This window comes from Gavialis gangeticus, unplaced genomic scaffold (genome assembly GCF_001723915.1).
Source record: "Gavialis gangeticus isolate Ggan-Ray unplaced genomic scaffold, GavGan_comp1, whole genome shotgun sequence".
Classification (NCBI taxonomy): Eukaryota; Metazoa; Chordata; order Crocodylia; family Gavialidae; genus Gavialis; species Gavialis gangeticus.
In genome coordinates, this window is record NW_017728992.1 from 2,317,895 (window position 1) to 2,335,807 (window position 17,913).

At 41.1% G+C, this 17,913-nt stretch overlaps 1 protein-coding gene across 3 annotated transcripts in view; it reads right to left on the reverse strand.

Moving 5' to 3' along the window:
• Positions 1-17,913, reverse strand: part of FHOD3 (formin homology 2 domain containing 3) — a 783,635-nt gene that overhangs the window by 10,555 nt on the left and 755,167 nt on the right. For all 3 annotated transcript variants that reach the window (XM_019520693.1, XM_019520685.1, XM_019520696.1), the window contains 2 exons: positions 16,305-16,476; positions 12,596-12,757 (listed from right to left, as the gene is read on the reverse strand). In XM_019520693.1, coding sequence (XP_019376238.1) covers positions 12,596-12,757; positions 16,305-16,476 — 334 coding nt within the window. The remainder of the gene's footprint in view (positions 1-12,595; positions 12,758-16,304; positions 16,477-17,913) is intronic.

The window sequence follows — 17,913 nt, forward strand, 5'->3', positions numbered from 1 at the left end:
AGCGCCGCAAGGAGTGACCAGGAACAATGGTCACAAGCTGGTGGAGGGAAGGTTTAAGTTGGACATCAGGAGGCGCTACTTCACGGTCAGGGTGGCTAGGGTCTGGAACCAGCTTCCATGTGAGGTGGTGCAGGCTCTCACCCTGGGGGTTTTTAAGAGGAGGTTGGATGACCACCTTATTGGGGTTATTTGGCCCCAGTGCTCTTCCTGCCATGGCAGGGGGTCGGACTAGATGATCTGCTCAGGTCCCTTCCGACCCTAGAAACTATGAAACTATGAAAGTTGCAGGACTGACACAGTGGCCTTGAAGATGGACTGATGTCTGTTCAGCCATGTGGCTGAAGGGTAGAGAAAACAGCAATGCAAAGTCTCTCATGCTATCCGACTGTGCCTTTTGGAAGGACAGTGTTTAAGGATAAGAAATCAGGTTATTCTCTAAAACCATTCAGGCCTTGAGGCTGTTAAAAATGGGATCAATTTAGTGTCCATTATGACAATGTTTTTTTGTGATATCAATACCTGTCTACTAGAAACAAGATTGTCAGCACTGGTAGAGGTCATCAAATTACTACCCTTGAGGGTAGCCATGTTTGGTTACTACTGAGCTGGGCTGGATATGAATGGGTAACAGATTTTATATGCAATTCCTAACTCCTTGAAGCATTTACAGATTTTACTAGAAGCATCTACTTTCTTCCTTCTTTTTGCCTTTATAACAAGGCGTTTAGCAGAATTTGCAGATTCAATGGAATCTGAGAGGACCATACCATAAGCGCTTCTGCTATGGCTTTGAATTTGCAGTCTCTGGGCTGTCAGCCATGTGCCTTAGAGCCCGTAGGCTACGTCACCGCAGCCCGCTGAAGCCCCCTGAAGCATCTACAGGAACATCCAAACTTATTGGGTATGTTTACTCTAAATTTAAACTGCGGCTTTCTCTGCAGTAGTGCCTGACAAGCCTACGATGGTTGGACAGTTTAGTGTTGAGCAGATTTACTGCTGAGCAGGAGAACATGATTTATTTCTGCAAAAGGACTTAGGCTGTTTTAGATTCCTTGTGGTAAGCTATCATATCCTTTTCTCTGTTAAAAATTCTATTTATAGATTCACCTGAGCCCATTTTTTGCTTTTTGTGTGTGTGTGTGTGTGTAGTGGGGACCATGGAGTTCAAGGAGACCTTGTTTAAAAGCCTTTGCACCTATGGAATCACAGAGCTGTCTCTTTAGACATCCCTAGATACTTGGTGAGGTAGAAAGGTGAGGCCACAGCTTGGGCCTACCTTCCCCCTGGTTTGTCTACACTGCCTCATGGAAAGGAACTGGTCCAAAGAAGACCATAAACTGCACTCTATAAAGTTGCAGAATAATATCTGCACTACAGGTTGGAGACCTGGTATATCTTCCATTAACAAGCTATGCATTATCTATGTATAGCACTGCACTTCTCAGACTAGATCTTTATTCTTCCCTCTTTCCTGAACTCTATGTCATATCTCTAACTTGACTAGACATAGTATCTTGGCTTGTAAAATGCTTGGCCTGCTGCAGATCACATTAAACTAAGTTATGGAGTGCATTTTGGAGGCAGTGACAATAAAAATAAAGCTTTCTAATGACCTTTTATACTCTTTAAGCAATCTTTAAAACATTTGCTAAAGAAACATAACATAAGAGGAAAATAACTTTTGTTCTTGTCGCAAGCAAGGCCTGCTGAGATTCCATAACCAAGAAACCAAATGTTGTTTTTAGGAGGTCAGAGGGTATGATATTCTTTGCTAATCAGGAAATGTAGAACTTAATTCGGTATTCTGGCAGAATGCAGCATGCCTATGATGAACTTGGTGAATTCAACTGAGCATGCTGGGTCAAACACAATGAAACAGATATGCAGCTTCAAAGAACTGGGAACATTTTAAATACAAGCAGAATCCCCTAAGTATAGGCTTCTCTTAGTGCATACTTACTGTAACCAGAGGTTGGTTTTTAAAAGGGCAGCTAGCAGACCTGATTTCAGTTTTTTTAAACAAGTGAGGAACAGTAAAAAATCATGACTGGCGCCACATATTGTACTTGTTTCGACGGCTTTTGGCACATGCATCTCCAGCATTTCCGTGTCAGCCCCAGCTGAACCGCAGCGGTTTCCTTTGCATACATATGATCATTTTGTCAGCTCCAAGAGAATTACAGGAACAGTGTAACTCCCAACAAATAGCACAAATGAAGCAAGTCAGTAAACAGGGACAAAAACCAAACTAGATGCAGACCTAGTGCAAATGTATGCAAGTCCCATGGAAGTTTCTGGGCCAAGTTCCACTGTCACATCAGTTGGTCAGAAAGCAAGTTTAAGAACCTATCAATTACCTACAGGTGAGATAGCAATGATACTAGGAAAGGTAGTTTACAAGAAAGTAAGGGACTATACACCTTGTTTTATATCACACTCTTTTTGTCATCTTTTGTGTCCCCCCCACCAGTTAATTTACTCTCACCTCTTTTTTTTGGTTCATTTTAAGCCCATGCAGAATGTACTTCCATTTCAGTCATTTTGCTCCAGTCAGTCAAGCTATGGCAGTTTAGTGACGTGAAAGCTCAAACCAGAAACTGTCTTTTTCATCCACTTCCAATGTTTTCTTGGATGATATATTTTTCATGTCATTGTCTGCTGTCTTGAATTAAATTGAGACAGACAGCATTGTTTAGCTCAAATAGGAATAAATTGTCAAAGTGGCGTGTATGTTGTGGACAGTTTTCTTAATAGGATTTATGGGTGAATTCCTGGATCTCATCAAATACCATGCTGAAAATGTACAGCCAACTGAAATATGCTTTCTGTCAGGGCCAGCGGTGCAGAAAGTGTATTATTGTCCTCTAGATTTTCCTTGAGTCCCAACAACATTTCAGACACCGAGCCAATATTTTCTAACAAATACTACAGTGAGGTTGGCACTTTTTGAAGTCCTATGATACAAGCAGGAAACTTAAGAGTTTCAAATATGTCTCTATATGAGAAACTAAATATGTGTATGCTCTTTAAACTGTGTTGCATTCTACAGAACAACAAGATATGCTTTATTTTGGAGAATTTTGATAATGGAGAGGCATATTTGTTGCTGCCTAATATTTAGTTGTTTAAATTTTACTAACTAGAACTGGTTTGTATCTCTGGCTAAATGTTTATAGGTTTCAGCATTTAGATAGCATCCATAGCAAAGCAGGCTGTTGTATAGGCAGGGGCATGCAAACACACTCTAAAGTAAAAAAACTGGAAAAGTCCTTTGGAACCTAAAGCCAATAATGACAGAATTTGTCTACTAGGAATGCTTTTTAAGAGGATAGGAGATTAAAATGTAGGTCTATAAATAAGAAGAACAGTTTAAGTCAGTTGAGATTAAAATTACATCTTATAGCGTAACTGGTTGTTTCAGGCATATTCTGCATGAAAGAATTCAGAGCCATTTAATTTTTGTCTTCCATGGCAAAGAGTAGTTCTCTGCAAGAACAGTATTAACCTTCCTCCTCTCTTTGCTGCACTGCTCTGAATCAAAGAAAATTTTAAAGCAACTGCTGCAAGAACCTGTTTTTGTGTCTACAAACAAGTCCCTCCTTCAGAAGCAATCTTAGCACCACAAACTTAATCAGAATTCCCACGCTCACAAATCGCCATGTGAAATTTCTTCAGGGCAGCAGAGGGCTCTCTTTGGCAACTATGGTATCATTTTGCTCTTTTGCAAGGTCGTGCCAGAGTGCATTTTTGTTACTGGATGTTTTCTTTCATATGGCAAACTGAAAAGCAACATTATACTTCCTTATCTCTCCTTGTTCTCAAATGAAGCCCTTTCCTCAAGAACAGTTTGAGCTTGTAAATCAACAACACACTACTTCTCATTTTTCTCAGATGCTGGAAGAAAAGCATCTTATATAAAGAAAGGAAGAATGTGATAATGTAGTGCTGACCCAGTGTAAGCCTGAAGGCCATATTAAGATAGACTGAAACCAAAGCAAACATGTACTGTACATGTTTAAGGCCAGTAAGTGCAACCAGACAATACATTATTTGTCAAATATACAAAGATATATCCATTAGGATTTTTGGAAGCCTGTGCCAGGAATGCTAATGAAAACCTTTAGACTTTTAAAATATGTCAAACTAAAAAAAAGAAAATGGAGGTTAGCATGAGTGAAATGACTTCAGCCTTGCTCACTGAGAAAAAAAAAAACTGGCAACAATGATACAACTATTTGTATCTCTTGGAAAACTTAATAATGTCAAATCAACTCTTGTTATGAATTGCTCATTGGGTACTTCCCTTCAACCATTATTCTGTAACAAGAGGCGAAGCCAACCTACTTAGAATAAAAGAACAATAGGGCTGGAAAAAATACAGGATGTTATCTAGTCCAATCACCTGCTCAAGACAGGATCATCCCTGTCTAAGCTCTCCCAGCCAAGAAGAAGTTTAAATAGATTACATACCCTACATTTGTTTAAAGAGCTGCGGTTTCACAAACCCCAGTCCAGATAAAATTCAGCGTACACCTTACTCTTGTCAAACCCCAGTTTCCCCTCATGTAATCTTCAATTTGTTCTTTACCTATTGCTAACCTGAATCTCTCGAGGGAGAAGGATAGGCTGTTCCAGCACTGAAGAGCATTCTCTAGACTATGGGTAGGCAAAATGGTGGATGTGGCCCGCAGCTTGACTCCATTTCCCAGCAGCCCTGCCCATGTCACTGAAGCTGGTTTCCACAGAGACCCCAGCAGTGGCAGGGCCATGACAGCATGGGGCCAAGTTTTCCATGGAGACTGGCCCCAGAAGTGCTGCAGGCCATGCAGCTGGGTGGGGAGCTGCTCCGGGGCCAGGGCTGGGATCTTGTGACGGTGACAATGTGGTGTGGGGCATGTGGGCAACAGATCATAGTTGGTCATACTAAATGATAACATCCCCAAAACAATGAGATTTTGGGATCACAGGTGCTACTAATTTCTGAATCACTTCCTGGGAAAATATCTCTCCCTGTATAATCCTCTATGCTGGCAGCTGCTCTACAGGAGAATGTGAATGTGTTGTTCAGTCCTTCCCTGTCTTCTTTCCATGGCTTGAAAGTAACAATGATGGCTGCCATAGGTTATTTCTGGAGATCCTGACTTTGCTTTGGAAAGTGACTGCTTTTTCCAGCTGCTACATTAAACCGATGAGGTTTAATTTTGAATTAACATCAGATGCTATAATATCACTAAATACCAACATAGAGTCAGATGTAAGAGAGCAGGAAAGTGCTGAAACAAGGACAGTGCCAAACCTGAAGTAAAGACAGAGCTGACTCACTAACTGGATAAAAGAGAAACTCTGTTTGACATTGAAAGTTTGAAGTTATGGAGATACGCACAAAAAGTAAACATTTTGCATCAGCAAAGAAGTTCACTGTACCTAAACTGTACCTGGATGTGGGATATTCGGAAGCTCGATTAGAAAAGTAATTTCAGTTAATGTCCCCAGTACCAGTTTTACTAGACTTCAGAACCAGGCTTTCAGAAAACCTCTTGTTTTAAGGGAAAGAATATCTGTATTGAATTAAATGACAATTATTTCACTTATGTAGGAGCTGATAATGGACAGTTGTTTTCAAATAAAATTTCACATATGCGGTCAACAGAAATCTGATCGGTTATTAAGTAAAATATATGCCTATGGGGGCAACTCATTTATATTCTACCTTGCTAATCTGAGAATAAATTTAAAAGGAAAATTTTCAAAATAATATTGTTCTACTTATTCACAGATTTTAAGGCTAATATTTTTAGCCTGAATATTTATACAGATAAAAAAAATCTCCAGTTATCATAATTAGCAGCAAACATTTTGAATGGAATGTTCCACTTCATACTTAAATTCTTAAACCAATTTCTTACTATCAGAGATTTGGAGAAGAGTGGTACAGGAGAGAGGTTATTTCACTTTTGAGTATTACAAGTTTCAGATAGTTTCCTCTGAAGCATCTAGTACTGGCCACTGTAAGAACAAATTACTGTAACTGGTCTGACCCAGAAGGGCATTTCACATGTTCCTATCTTCTGTTCTAACTTGCTGTATCACAGATCATAGTATTTCACCTGTTAATTACTGGAAGTACCCTGGATCCAGCTGAATGAATTCAGTATAGGTAGTTTCTTGTCTAAAATAAGAAGTGAATGAGGCTTCATTATACTTCTGAAAGGTATTAATCTGTGGAAGACATTCTTCCATCCTCCAGATTGTAAATGTATTGTTTGTATATTGCCTTCAGTAATTAAGCTTTTACTAATTTGATATATGTGAATGTATTATGTATAGTATTTTGTGCTAGAAAAGAGAGCCTTTGATCGTATGTCACATCTGCGAAACATTAATTATGCTAACTGTAACTACTGTAATTGTTGCCAAGTGTGAATAATTTGCTTGACTGATTAGTTTGTCTTCTCCTCTCCAAAATTCCCTTCTGACTAACTGAGCGTAATAACTGTGGATTTAATAGCAATTTCCAAAGTTGCCTGGGATTTGTAAGCATTTTATGCAGACTTCCTTCTTGTTATAAAAAATGCATAATTTCCATTAATTCCTGTTTTTAGTCATGCCATAAATACCAGAACAGTCTCTCTCTATCGTGGTATTTTGGCATTTCTGTATCTGTTCCTGGCCAGAAAAAGTAAGCACAGAAATGCATGAAAAAAAAGTTAACTGAAGTGTAAGTTGGTGTCAGTTCCAAACAAAAATCACACACCCGTACAGCCAGCGAGTCACACCACCCAGTATTTGGGTTTATTAACAACTTTGTGATTCCAAAGTAATAATGCATGGCGTCTTTTAAGTCTCCTCTTCAGGCCTGCCCCTCCACAAGATTCTTTCCCCTATCCTAGATTTACATGGCAGCTGTGCTACTCTCCATTTCATTTATATTCAGGATGGAGTTGAATGAGGTATACCTGGAGTATTTCTGTCCAAGCTCTGGCAAGTAATTTCACATCTCTACTTCATATCACTCATTCACCATGCCAGGCAGAACTGTGTTGAAACGCACCACACTGTTCTGTGCCCATTCCTTCCCCAACATAAAGCAATATATGTGATGGTGTTCACGTTTCCTTGAGCCTGGCTGTTTGGGCTTGTTGGGAGTTAGATAGCTTGCCTGAAGTACCATAATAAGGAAGGCGCTCTGCTTTCAAGTTGGGAGGTATTGCTTGTGGAGCAGACAGAGTGGTAGATCCTAGCATAGTGAATGGTATTCCAGTTCTCTAGCAGTGAAATTAAGAGAGTAAGACTTTTTTATGTCTCACAAGGATGTTTTTGATGTATGTCATGGGAAGGGGTCCTTGAGGATGGCCGTGTTCTCCTAAGGCCCCCTGACCATGCCAATTGGGCCTGATGGGCACCCTCAGTTCTCACCTGCCACGTCTTTGATGGAAAAAATATAAAAATAGGGAGGCTGCCTTTAAGTCCTCTTGAACACGGTTTGATGGACTTACTGAACCCTGTGGGTTTCCAGACCCCTTGTAGGTCTCATTTCAGAATGGGTGTTTCACGGCACCCTACCCTTACGGGCTATATGCGTGGCTCCAAATGTCCCTTTACCATGCCCCAAGCCTCGCAGATGCATTGGCGTTGTCTTGCCTCAGCCTCATTATAATTCAGCCCCTTGTCCTCACTGGGCTCTCTGCAGCCCTGTCTCTGTGCCCTCACTGGTGCCGGGATCTCCACGCCCCAAATGCTGCACCCCCTGTGGCATCGGGGTCTGTGCCCCCCCCCAAATGCCTCGCCCTCTGGTGCTGGGGTCTGTGCCCCACCAAATAATGCGCCCTCTCTGGTGCCGGGGTCTCCACTCTGTAGTGGGCCCCAATGAGGCCTCCTCCTTCCCCAAATAGCCTCACATAAACCACCGGTCTAAAAAAACTAGAAACAAAACATAAGCCCCTGGGCTATAACTTAACACAAAGGTGTACCCTGCCCCTTTACCATTACTCAAAGCAGAGGTTAGTCAGGTCTCTTTCCCTTTTCATTGTAACAGGGCTCCCTCCCCTTGGCTGCCGGCAGAGAACTGCCTCCCTTAGGTTCAGCCTGGGGTTTACATGGGCCCAAGGCCCTGCTCCTTCCTACCAGCTGATCAGGCGCAGGTGCAGACTAATTTCCACATTAGCTAGTTACCTGGGCAACCTGCACCTGGGCTCCTGCCTGGCTCTTTGGGCTCTCCCCAGGCACTTCCTGGTCTTCTAGGAGCAGGGCACCTTTGTGCCATGCGACAATGTGGTTATATAAGACAGTGACAAGAGGTACCGACTCAATGTCACAGGTGGAATATATTATGAGAAAACCTCAATAACTCTAAAACCTGATGATATGGGCATTCTTATAGCATTTTTTGAACTCAAAAAAAGTTTGGGGTAAGTAGTTTGATTTAAACATTAGGCTTGGATTTGAGTTCTTTCTTTTCTGATCCAAACTGGCTTCCCTGTCCTAAATCCATAGAGGATTTTTCATTTAAACACATGTACACATACTATGATAGGGGAAAAAGGGTTTTGTTATAGACTTAATTCAGTGAAAGCAAGGACTGGGTGTGAACTGTAATGACTCTGCAGCTCTTACTCCTGTGAATTAGAGGTGGATGCAACTACCAAAAAGATAGGTGCTACTTATCATGGGGCCCTGAACTGAGAATTAGAGTGGAGACAGAGAGAGACGTGCGTTAAAAATGCCATATGTTTTCCTCTTTATCTTTAAAGATTTACTCTAGTGGTGAATATTCACTTAAAGAATTTGTGCAACAAAAGATGCTTAAGGAACCTTCGAATGGCATTCTGATTGTTTTTACTTTAACTGGGAACGTTTGTGGGGAAAGATGAGCTGGAAAAGCAGGCCTGGCACATCTCTCATGCCTTCACCATCTTTATACCAGATGAGCTTCAGCATACACTGTTTGTAGTTGCTTGCTGCTCCTCAACACAGAGCACAGCCATCAGTGAGATTTTTGCTTATGACAGTGGTACCTGTTATTTGCCCACTACACTGATTTTCAGTAAGTCAAGAAACTTATTTGCAGGTATGATCACCAACTGTGCCCATTATTAATAATCCAGAACTGAGGTACTTGTAAATCCAATTTGCAGTCTATGCAGTCTATTGCTAAGGGAATTGATAACAAATGAGACAATCTTGTTAGCTGCCCCATGGTTCAATCTCTGTTTGGTGAGGGCAGAGGTGCTGTAAATTCCTGTGCACTCTGCCTAAGCTTCCTTGCTATCACCAGTACACTGGTGTGGACTCATAGCCCTCCAGTTCAGTTTTTCTACTGTGATTTTTTTTCACTATCATTGATAACAAGTTTTTATGTCATCCCTATTTACCACCAGTTTCCATAAGCTCTCTTCAATCTGAAAACAGTGATGCCAAGTGAATGGTTTGATAGTTATATCTTGTTTTCAACTTGAAGCAGGCAGTCTTTGAATCATCATAATGTTAGTGCCTCACTGACTTCCAATACAGAGCAAACATATCTTCCTTCTTATGTTCCTATTTCATACAATTAATTCTATAAAAATACCCCCATTTCAAGTTTTTGAACATCTTAACAACTAGAAATTGCTAAACCAGCAATCGGTGGTCCTCCTTAACAAACCAGGCTCTGTTCACTGGAACTTGAACTATCAAACAGAGTGACTCTTAAAAACTTCACCCTTTCCAATTTTCCTTCACAGACATTGTTTATTATGGCATCATTTGGGAAGTTTATCTCAACCTTAGGGGAGAAGCAGACAATCCTTATTATATTTTATATTTCCTTGCTGAGTTGACAGCTCTGTGCAATGTTATAAAAACCTTTCACACAGAAAAACTGCTGTCAGTTTCAGAGCATGGAAACAACACCTTTCAGTTCTTCCCTCCCACTCTCCCATTTCCAGTGGTAGTTGATGCTGGTTGAAGCACAATGGACTTACAGTCCTAGAAACTGGAGTCTGTCTTCTCATGAAAGTTTACCTCAGCACTAACTTGGAAGGACCCCTGTAAGAGCAGCAGAGCAATTCAATTTTGGCAGTTCATTCAAACTTACAGCTTGCTGTGATGACTGACAATGCAAATTCTGACACTGTGTTCTTATACGTACCCCAGTCTAATACATATATTATGTAGATCATCAAAAACACCTCAGGTAGTAATGACTTCTTGTTATTACCAAACATAAAGATTTTATCTTATTAAGCCTCTATAGTATCAGGGTCTAACTAATTCAGAAATTTTTTCTCAACATAGACTCATGGACTTACAGTTCATCTTAATTCCATTTTTCTCAGTGTATGCAACTTCTGTCTCCATTTGTTTTTACTGAACAAATTCCTAGTTCCAAGTTCAGCAACTCTGAGTCAGGCCATCATTTATTAAAAACACTCAATGTTTTAAAGGGTAATATGGTAGACATGGTAGTTTCCACTCATTTATTACTGGGATCTTGATGATCCTGTACTCTCTTACAGTTTAATGATTCTTTTGATGGCTCTAAATTCACAAACTATTCCATTTGCTTGAATACATGATGCCCACATACCAGGTGTGATCACACTGCCCAACAATTCATCTCATTCCATTTTGCAGAAGGTAGTATGCTTTAATTCAATAAATATGTCAAAATATATATTTCTATCACTAGATTTGTCTTTTTTTGCAGATGTCCATTTTTAGTTTTCTCCTGACTCCAGATTACTGAACATTACTCATTTCTTACCTCTCATTTTTCTATCCTCAGAATCCTTGCCTGTGAAAGGTATCCCGTAAAGACACGTAAAATGTTTACAATATAGTCATCCATAGCTCACTGGCCTCCTGATTTTACTAAAAACACACAGCTCAATCCAAATTCATCTAAAACTTCTGCAGAGTTTTAAGTTAATCTATGCAGATGCTTTGCATGGCTTTTGACAAAAAACAGTGATAGCTGGTTTTTAAAATGAATTCTACAGCGACATTAGAGTTATACTGGACACTAAAGTCACACTGAAATCCAGAAAGATGTATATGGTCAACAACTTGTGGATAAAAACCCACAACTGTTGCATTTTTTGCTCCTTTGACAACTATGACTCAGAACCCAGCAAAGCTAGACCACGAAAACAGGCATACGCTCCACTATATTCATACATGATCTGTGCTATTTTTCCACAAACTCTTTGCTTTATAGCTTAGAATGGGCTGGGGTGGTGCAGGTGCCAAGTTGCTTGGTTGACAGCCCAGAGGCTGCAAGTTCAAGGCAACAGCAGAAGCAGAGGCATTTACTCCGTGGCCTGTCAGATTACAGCAAATTCTGCTAAGTACCTTGTCACAAGGACACAAAAAAGGAAAGACTATCTCGGAACAGCCTCTCTTATTCTCTTATCTGTAATTCTGCATTAGTATTGGCTGAGCTTGCTGAGTTTCTTGGGGAGGAAGTTCAGGTGCCCTGTTATCAGTGCAGCTAAGTGTTTTTTAAAGCCCACTGATTTTATTCATTCATTATCCAGGTATATCAGCTACTACTACAAAAAGTTCAGTTCACTATATTTTTCTCTCATCCCCAAACTACTGGACTTGAAGTTTATTTTGAAATATCTCTTATCCACTTAAAAGTCTAGCCAAGACCTTGAAGAGCAAATAAGTGAGAGATGGCATCCATCATAAAAAATTATGCTGAAAATCCGTCTCAGCCTAAACATTTACTAAGTTTTTAATCCCCAGTGGTCTTTTCACTAAATACAAATGCAAGTTGGCTCAACAGAAAAATATAAGGTACTTTTATCATTCCTTCTTTTTTTTAGCCATAGCATGAAGGTGCCTCACAAAGAAACAGAACATATGCTTTGTGCATATGCACACATCTTGTGTGTATGGGTGTGTGCGTGTGCATGTGTGTAAAGGGTCAAGACCAGAGGAAGTACTTTACCATGGGGTAAACTACAGAACTATGCAAACATACAGGGGGTCTGTATGATATATGCAAATCACTGACAGCAATAAGCACATATGGAGATCACAAGCATATATTGAAAAAGTAGGTGGTGGCAGGGATTATGCTGTGAAAAGCTGCAATCTACTTTGCCACAGAAAGTGAGAGAAAGAATCCGGCATCAACTTGTTTTCTTTGCTGTAAGGGTTGCCCAGTCAGTAAGAATATCGATGTTGCTTCTAAATCCTCCCAGGAAATTGCTGCCTCCTCTTAGAACTCTGGGGGCGACTGTGCCTTCAGCCTATGCTAACTAATAGAAACCAAGCACTTCCTAAACAAAATCACCCATGATATTAATGTACCTGTTCACAAAACCTATGTCTGCTTGATCTTTCATTTGCTGCTCCTGCATCTTTCTTGTAACTTCCTGGAAATGCTAACACATGGATAGAGAGGGAGTCACAGGGCCCTTCCAGTGAAGACAGAAATAGCAAGATGATTGACTTCAGTGACATTGCTGGAGAGTAGGTTGATTTATACCAGATAAGGAACAGGCCCTACAGCTTTACCCATATATGCAGAGAGCAGTATATGCAAAGAGACAGATTGATAGGTAGCTTTCTTTTCTATTCCCACAAGTGTGTTAGGCATACTCACATGACTTCCTGTTAGCTCGTGACCGTTTCCTTTCTCTAGGCACCGCTCGCTGACTTGGCACTTGTGTGGCGGACTTCACAATGCGATCCATGATCTCATCAGCTGCATCGTCAGTTGCGTTAGGTGAATCATCATTACCAGCATTCCATGAACCGATTCGCCCTGGAGAATGACAAACTTTTTCTTAGAAATAATGACAAAAAACTACCCTCCACTGCAAATATCCAACTGCAAAATCAAGGCCGAGTAATGTATGTCTCTGATTCTTGTATCAAACTTGTCAGTGTCAAAGCCTTTACCCTTTATAGAACATTTAAAATTATTACCCTAGTTTCTCTGCTGCATCAGCAAAGAGAGTGGAACTAGAGGGGAATTATACCTCCCTAAAACCACTGGTGAACTGTATGTTGGCTTTAACCTCAGAGTTCTGTTCTTGGCTTTGTCACTGGCAAGAGTCCCCCAGGATCTGTTTACCAGCTGGGGATTTTAAGTGCAGCTTGCTTTGGCCAGATTCTTTCTGCTCCTTTAAACTAGGACTAGAAAAGGTACTACAAAGGCTGAAATGCCACCAGTGTGCTTGCTAGGGAGAAATGGTCTGCTTCCAAGCCTTTGTGCCACCAAAATAGCTTGAGTGGGATGTACTAGGGAAAAGAGTCTAGTTCAAGGTGTCTAGCATTTCCTTTTAAAAGGGTGGACATATCTGGGCACAACCACATACATTCTGTAACCAGCAGGAAAAGCAGAAGTAGTTGGCAGACCAAATAAAGCTAAATAAGCAATTCCAGTTAGAAACACAAACAGTGAACACACACCTCTGAACCCCGGAGACCCATAGCACTCAGATCCTCCCTGTTACGTTGAGCTATGCTATAAACACAACTGTTTTGTTCTTCCATTAGATACTGTATACTTGTTGGTTTTTAGCTAGTAAGCAGAAAAAAGGAAAATAAGCTTTCCAAACAGGCTGGTTCAAGAAATGTAACCAGCTAGAAAATCACTAATGGGACCATCCTGTGGCACTTCCTTGATGGCAGTAAATAACAGTGTGTCCTGCTGCTTTTTTCCTGGCTCCTGTCAACTGTGGTTCTATTATGATAGTGTTCCTAACAGGCTTCTGTCTGGTTCACTCTCTGTCTCTTCCTTAAGCCAACAGGCACTGATTCTTATTACCAGGACACACAGCTCTCTAGCACTTAATTAATTACTTGAGCTCTTCAGCTTGTGGCAGAGTAGCACAACTTGTTTATTTCTCCTGTGTATCTTAGCTATTCAGCTTGCATGTAAATTTGGATCTTTCCAAGCTGTCAAATTGGACTAAACTAGGCATCCAAAGATTTTGTAAAATACCAGAAAAGGTTTTACTATCAGCAAAGGCTCTAAATGTGGTATCAGTGATTACATTTACACCAGAAATGAATCAGGGATGAATGAGATCCCCATACATGAGGGAAAGGGATACCAGATAGGCCAGGTTCTTCCACAAGCAGAGAATGAATAGCTTAAGTTCTGGTGCATGACCTGTCCTCCATAAACAACTTGTGAGCATCACTTGAAAAAAAAAGCAGAAGTAAAAAGAAAAAGAGAAACATGAAAGGAAAATAAATGAATGAGCCCAGTATCTGTGAAATGATCAGAAAGCAAAGAATTGGCTTGTTAGCTATTCTTCTGCTCTTTTAGGCTTGGGACAGACATTACACATAAACCAGTTTAAGGGATAAGAAATTGGTTTAAACCTGGAACAGAACAGATGTTCAGTGCACATAAACCAGTTTGGAAATGGTTGAAACTGGTTTGAGATAAACCTTGTTGAATGTAGTATCAGACTTAACTAAATTGGGTCAAACTGATTTATGCAATGTCTGTCCCAGACTCCTTATTGGTTTAAGTTAAATCAGGGTACCCCTGTTGCTTTGCAACTCTGGGCAGGGCTCTGGTCCAGACCAGCAGGGCTGGCCCCTCCCCTCTGCTCCCTGGCTGCAGCTCCAGCAGAGACTGCCTGGCTTCCTCCTGCTCCCCCAACTCCCCTCACCACCTCCTGCTCAAGCAGGGATTCCCCACTCCTCTCTGCCTTACACAGGCACCTCTCAGCATTAGCTAGCACACCACATGCTGGCTATGGTCCATGCTGTGGGTGACAGGACAAAAGCAGACAGGACAGTGTTGGCTTAGGGCTTTTTGGAGCTAATCAACAGGTAGCTGGTAATGTCCCTCCATTTCTTCCTTGGAAAAAGTTGTTTAAGAAGAGCTTGAACTAATGAGAGAGCCTTTTGTTTTGCTGTTGGGCTAAAAAACACTGTGCAACTCCCTGCTGTGTAAGTAAATGCTGTGTAACTCCCTGCTCCCTTAGTCAGAGGAGCAGCGAGGTGGCAGCAAACCCTTCCTAATCTGAGTGCCCTGTCGGGGCCTGGCCACACCCCACTCAGCTCAGCACTGTGGATGGGAAGGGAGGGTTGCTCTAGTACCCCCCAGCTTCTAGCCTGAGCCACTGCAGGCACATGCCTGTATTTCTTTAGTCCAGAGGGGATGTCTGTGTGGTTACAAACCAGTTTAGCCTAGGCAGGTTAGACTAACCTGCAAAGATTGAATTAATTCAGGCTTAGGCTTTTTGAATGGCTGTCCCTAGCCTTAGAAAACAAGTGTCCCTCTGAATTATGACTTGGACATGGAATCCAGATATCTTATTGTCAGTGATGGTCAGTGAACACTAGTGTCAGAATGCTAAATCTTAACACTGCAGATCAACACTGTGTGTCCTAGGTTTTGGTTTTCAGAAGTCAATAATGCTGACATTTGACAACAATAAATCCCTACTTGCCTCAAAGAAGAGCAAGTTGCTAGGTGGTGAATCAATTCCAGGGATTTCTCTAGTAGCTTATGGCCTGTTACAAATCTTGCCTGGTTTTATTCAGCTGATGTCCCTGTCTTTAATATACCACTGAATAACCTCAGTATGTACATGCATCTGGAACTGATATAAATTATGGGTATATATTATGCCTTACTCACAGACTCCTAAGGTAAGCAGTAGGACACACTCATGTAATTAGCACAACTGACCCTTCATTTCCCATTTCATTTTTCAAAATCTATCTTACAAAGACAACAGAGTTTGTGTATAGGATTTACATTCATATTTCCACAGTGAAAGGCAGCTCTGAAGCAAAATATGTTAGAATAGTAAAAAAAGGTTTATACATTTAACCATCCTTATTTCTTAGAAGCTTTTCTGGCTTATTCTGACCTGTTCTTCTCCTCTCCCACAACCATGACCCAGGAGCTTGGATGCTCTTTCAGCAACAGTTTCTGGCCCAGTGGGTACATTCAACAGGCTTCCATTTGGAGAAACAACAATTAAGAAGGTCCCATTTAGGTTGCATTATCAGAGGAATGTAAATAGGAATCTAAATGGCAACCAGGCTTATATAGGAAGAGGTTATTATTTCATCATTGCCTCCCTACTGCCTTGGCCCTAGACCACCTTTGTAAGCTCAAGAGAATCACTCACCATGCCTGTGCCTCAGTTCCCCCTTCAGATAAACAACCTTTGTTTTTCTTGTTAACTGGACTAGCTAGATTGTAAACACCATTCAGCAGGGCTATGACCTTGGCTGAGGCCTCTAGGCATTATCATGAAACAAGTAATAAGCCAAAAAGAAAATCACTGGTCAGGGGAAAGGAGGGTTGAGGAAAATCAAAGCACTCTCTTTACCTCTACTGGCTCTGCTTCGGGTGCGGACTCCTAGAACAGTGGTGCTTTCTCCAGCCAGAGAGGAGGTCTTCAGGACAGCCTTCATGTTCTCATGCTCAGCTGCATCTTCAGCATATTCCAGGCCCTGTGGCTGGCTCTGAGATGTAGTGGAGTTGCTGGAAAACTTTCCAGACTGCAGGAGGAAAGTGCATTTGTTGTTTAATTGACATGACCTAGGCTATGTATTCAAAAGAATGGGAAAAAAGTAAACCAAGTATGCCATGGGTTTCAGATCACTTAAAAGTAAACAGAAAATCAGATATCCTTCTTTCCTTTCCCCAATCACAATACTCTCAAAAAATAGGACATTTCTCCAAAAGAATGGGCACCCTTCTCTGCCCCCCCACCCTGCAAAAAAAAAAAAATTTACAGACAAAGCAATATCCAAGGGCAAAACAATTCTAGAAAAAACAAGGCACAAATATAGATCATTTTCGTAACTTTCTATATTAGAATGCTGAGTGTGAACCAAAAGATCTGTGTGATTTTGGGGCAGGGTCTGCACTTGGGGCCCTGATACTACAATGGCACAGGACACAGGATAAAAACTGAGAAATAAGTAAGCTAATTCTGTAGCATCAACTCATGATGACTTGGTGGAACGGGAGTAGTTTCACTGTCTTCAAAAAGAGACATTTTCCTACTGTGTCCTTCCACCCAGCATAATTATGGACAATGGTCCAGTTGCTATAATATAAACTATGTAAAATACAGTTCAAATATATTAACAGTGCTGAAACAAAAAACTGTTAGCCAAATTAGTTCATGGCTAGAACATAAAATTTGCAGGCGGCAGTAAGAAGAATAAACAAAACCTTAAACAGATTTTGGAACCTGCCCTTTGCTCACCCTGTCTGTATATGATTTCTTTGTCACCAAGACAACATCAAAAGCAGTTTTTAAATTTGCTGCCCATATGCAACACCAATTAATACAACAGTATTCTGAAATTTCATTAATAAGCAAAGAAACCCATTGCCGATAGTAGCCGGATGACTTCTAGCGGGACCAAATTCCTAAGGAGAAATTTTGCAGAGCAAAACATCTTAAAACAGCATGAGAGAAGCAGAATCCTATTCCATTTCTATTTCAGCCTGTGGTTGCAATCTGCCATTTACTCTCATTGTTCTTACTGGCAAAAAGATTTTTAAAATATGGTTCTGTTTTGAAGAGTGACTACATAGAAATTGTAACATTATTCAACAGATCTGTCCTGTCAGTATAATTACAATCATTGGCCATGTCCAGACATGCAGGGACATGTGCTTGCAGCGGCACAAACTGCCGCAGTTCACATCCCTACACATGCATTTCATTGCAGGCCAAACTGTCCCGTAATGGGCAAATGGCCTTTGCCCAGCTCCTCCTGGTTAGGAAGAGCTGGAAGCTGGGGCCACTACCGGTGATGGCCCCAGCAGTCTTATCTGATGGCACTGAGCAGCAGGGGCACAGGTCAGGCAGCACCGAGGCTTGGCCAGCAGCCACGGCACTGCTCTTATAGCCCAGCCTCTATGTGTGCTGGCACACATGAGTTGTACATGCATTGCACTGCTTTTTGTGTCAGGTTTTT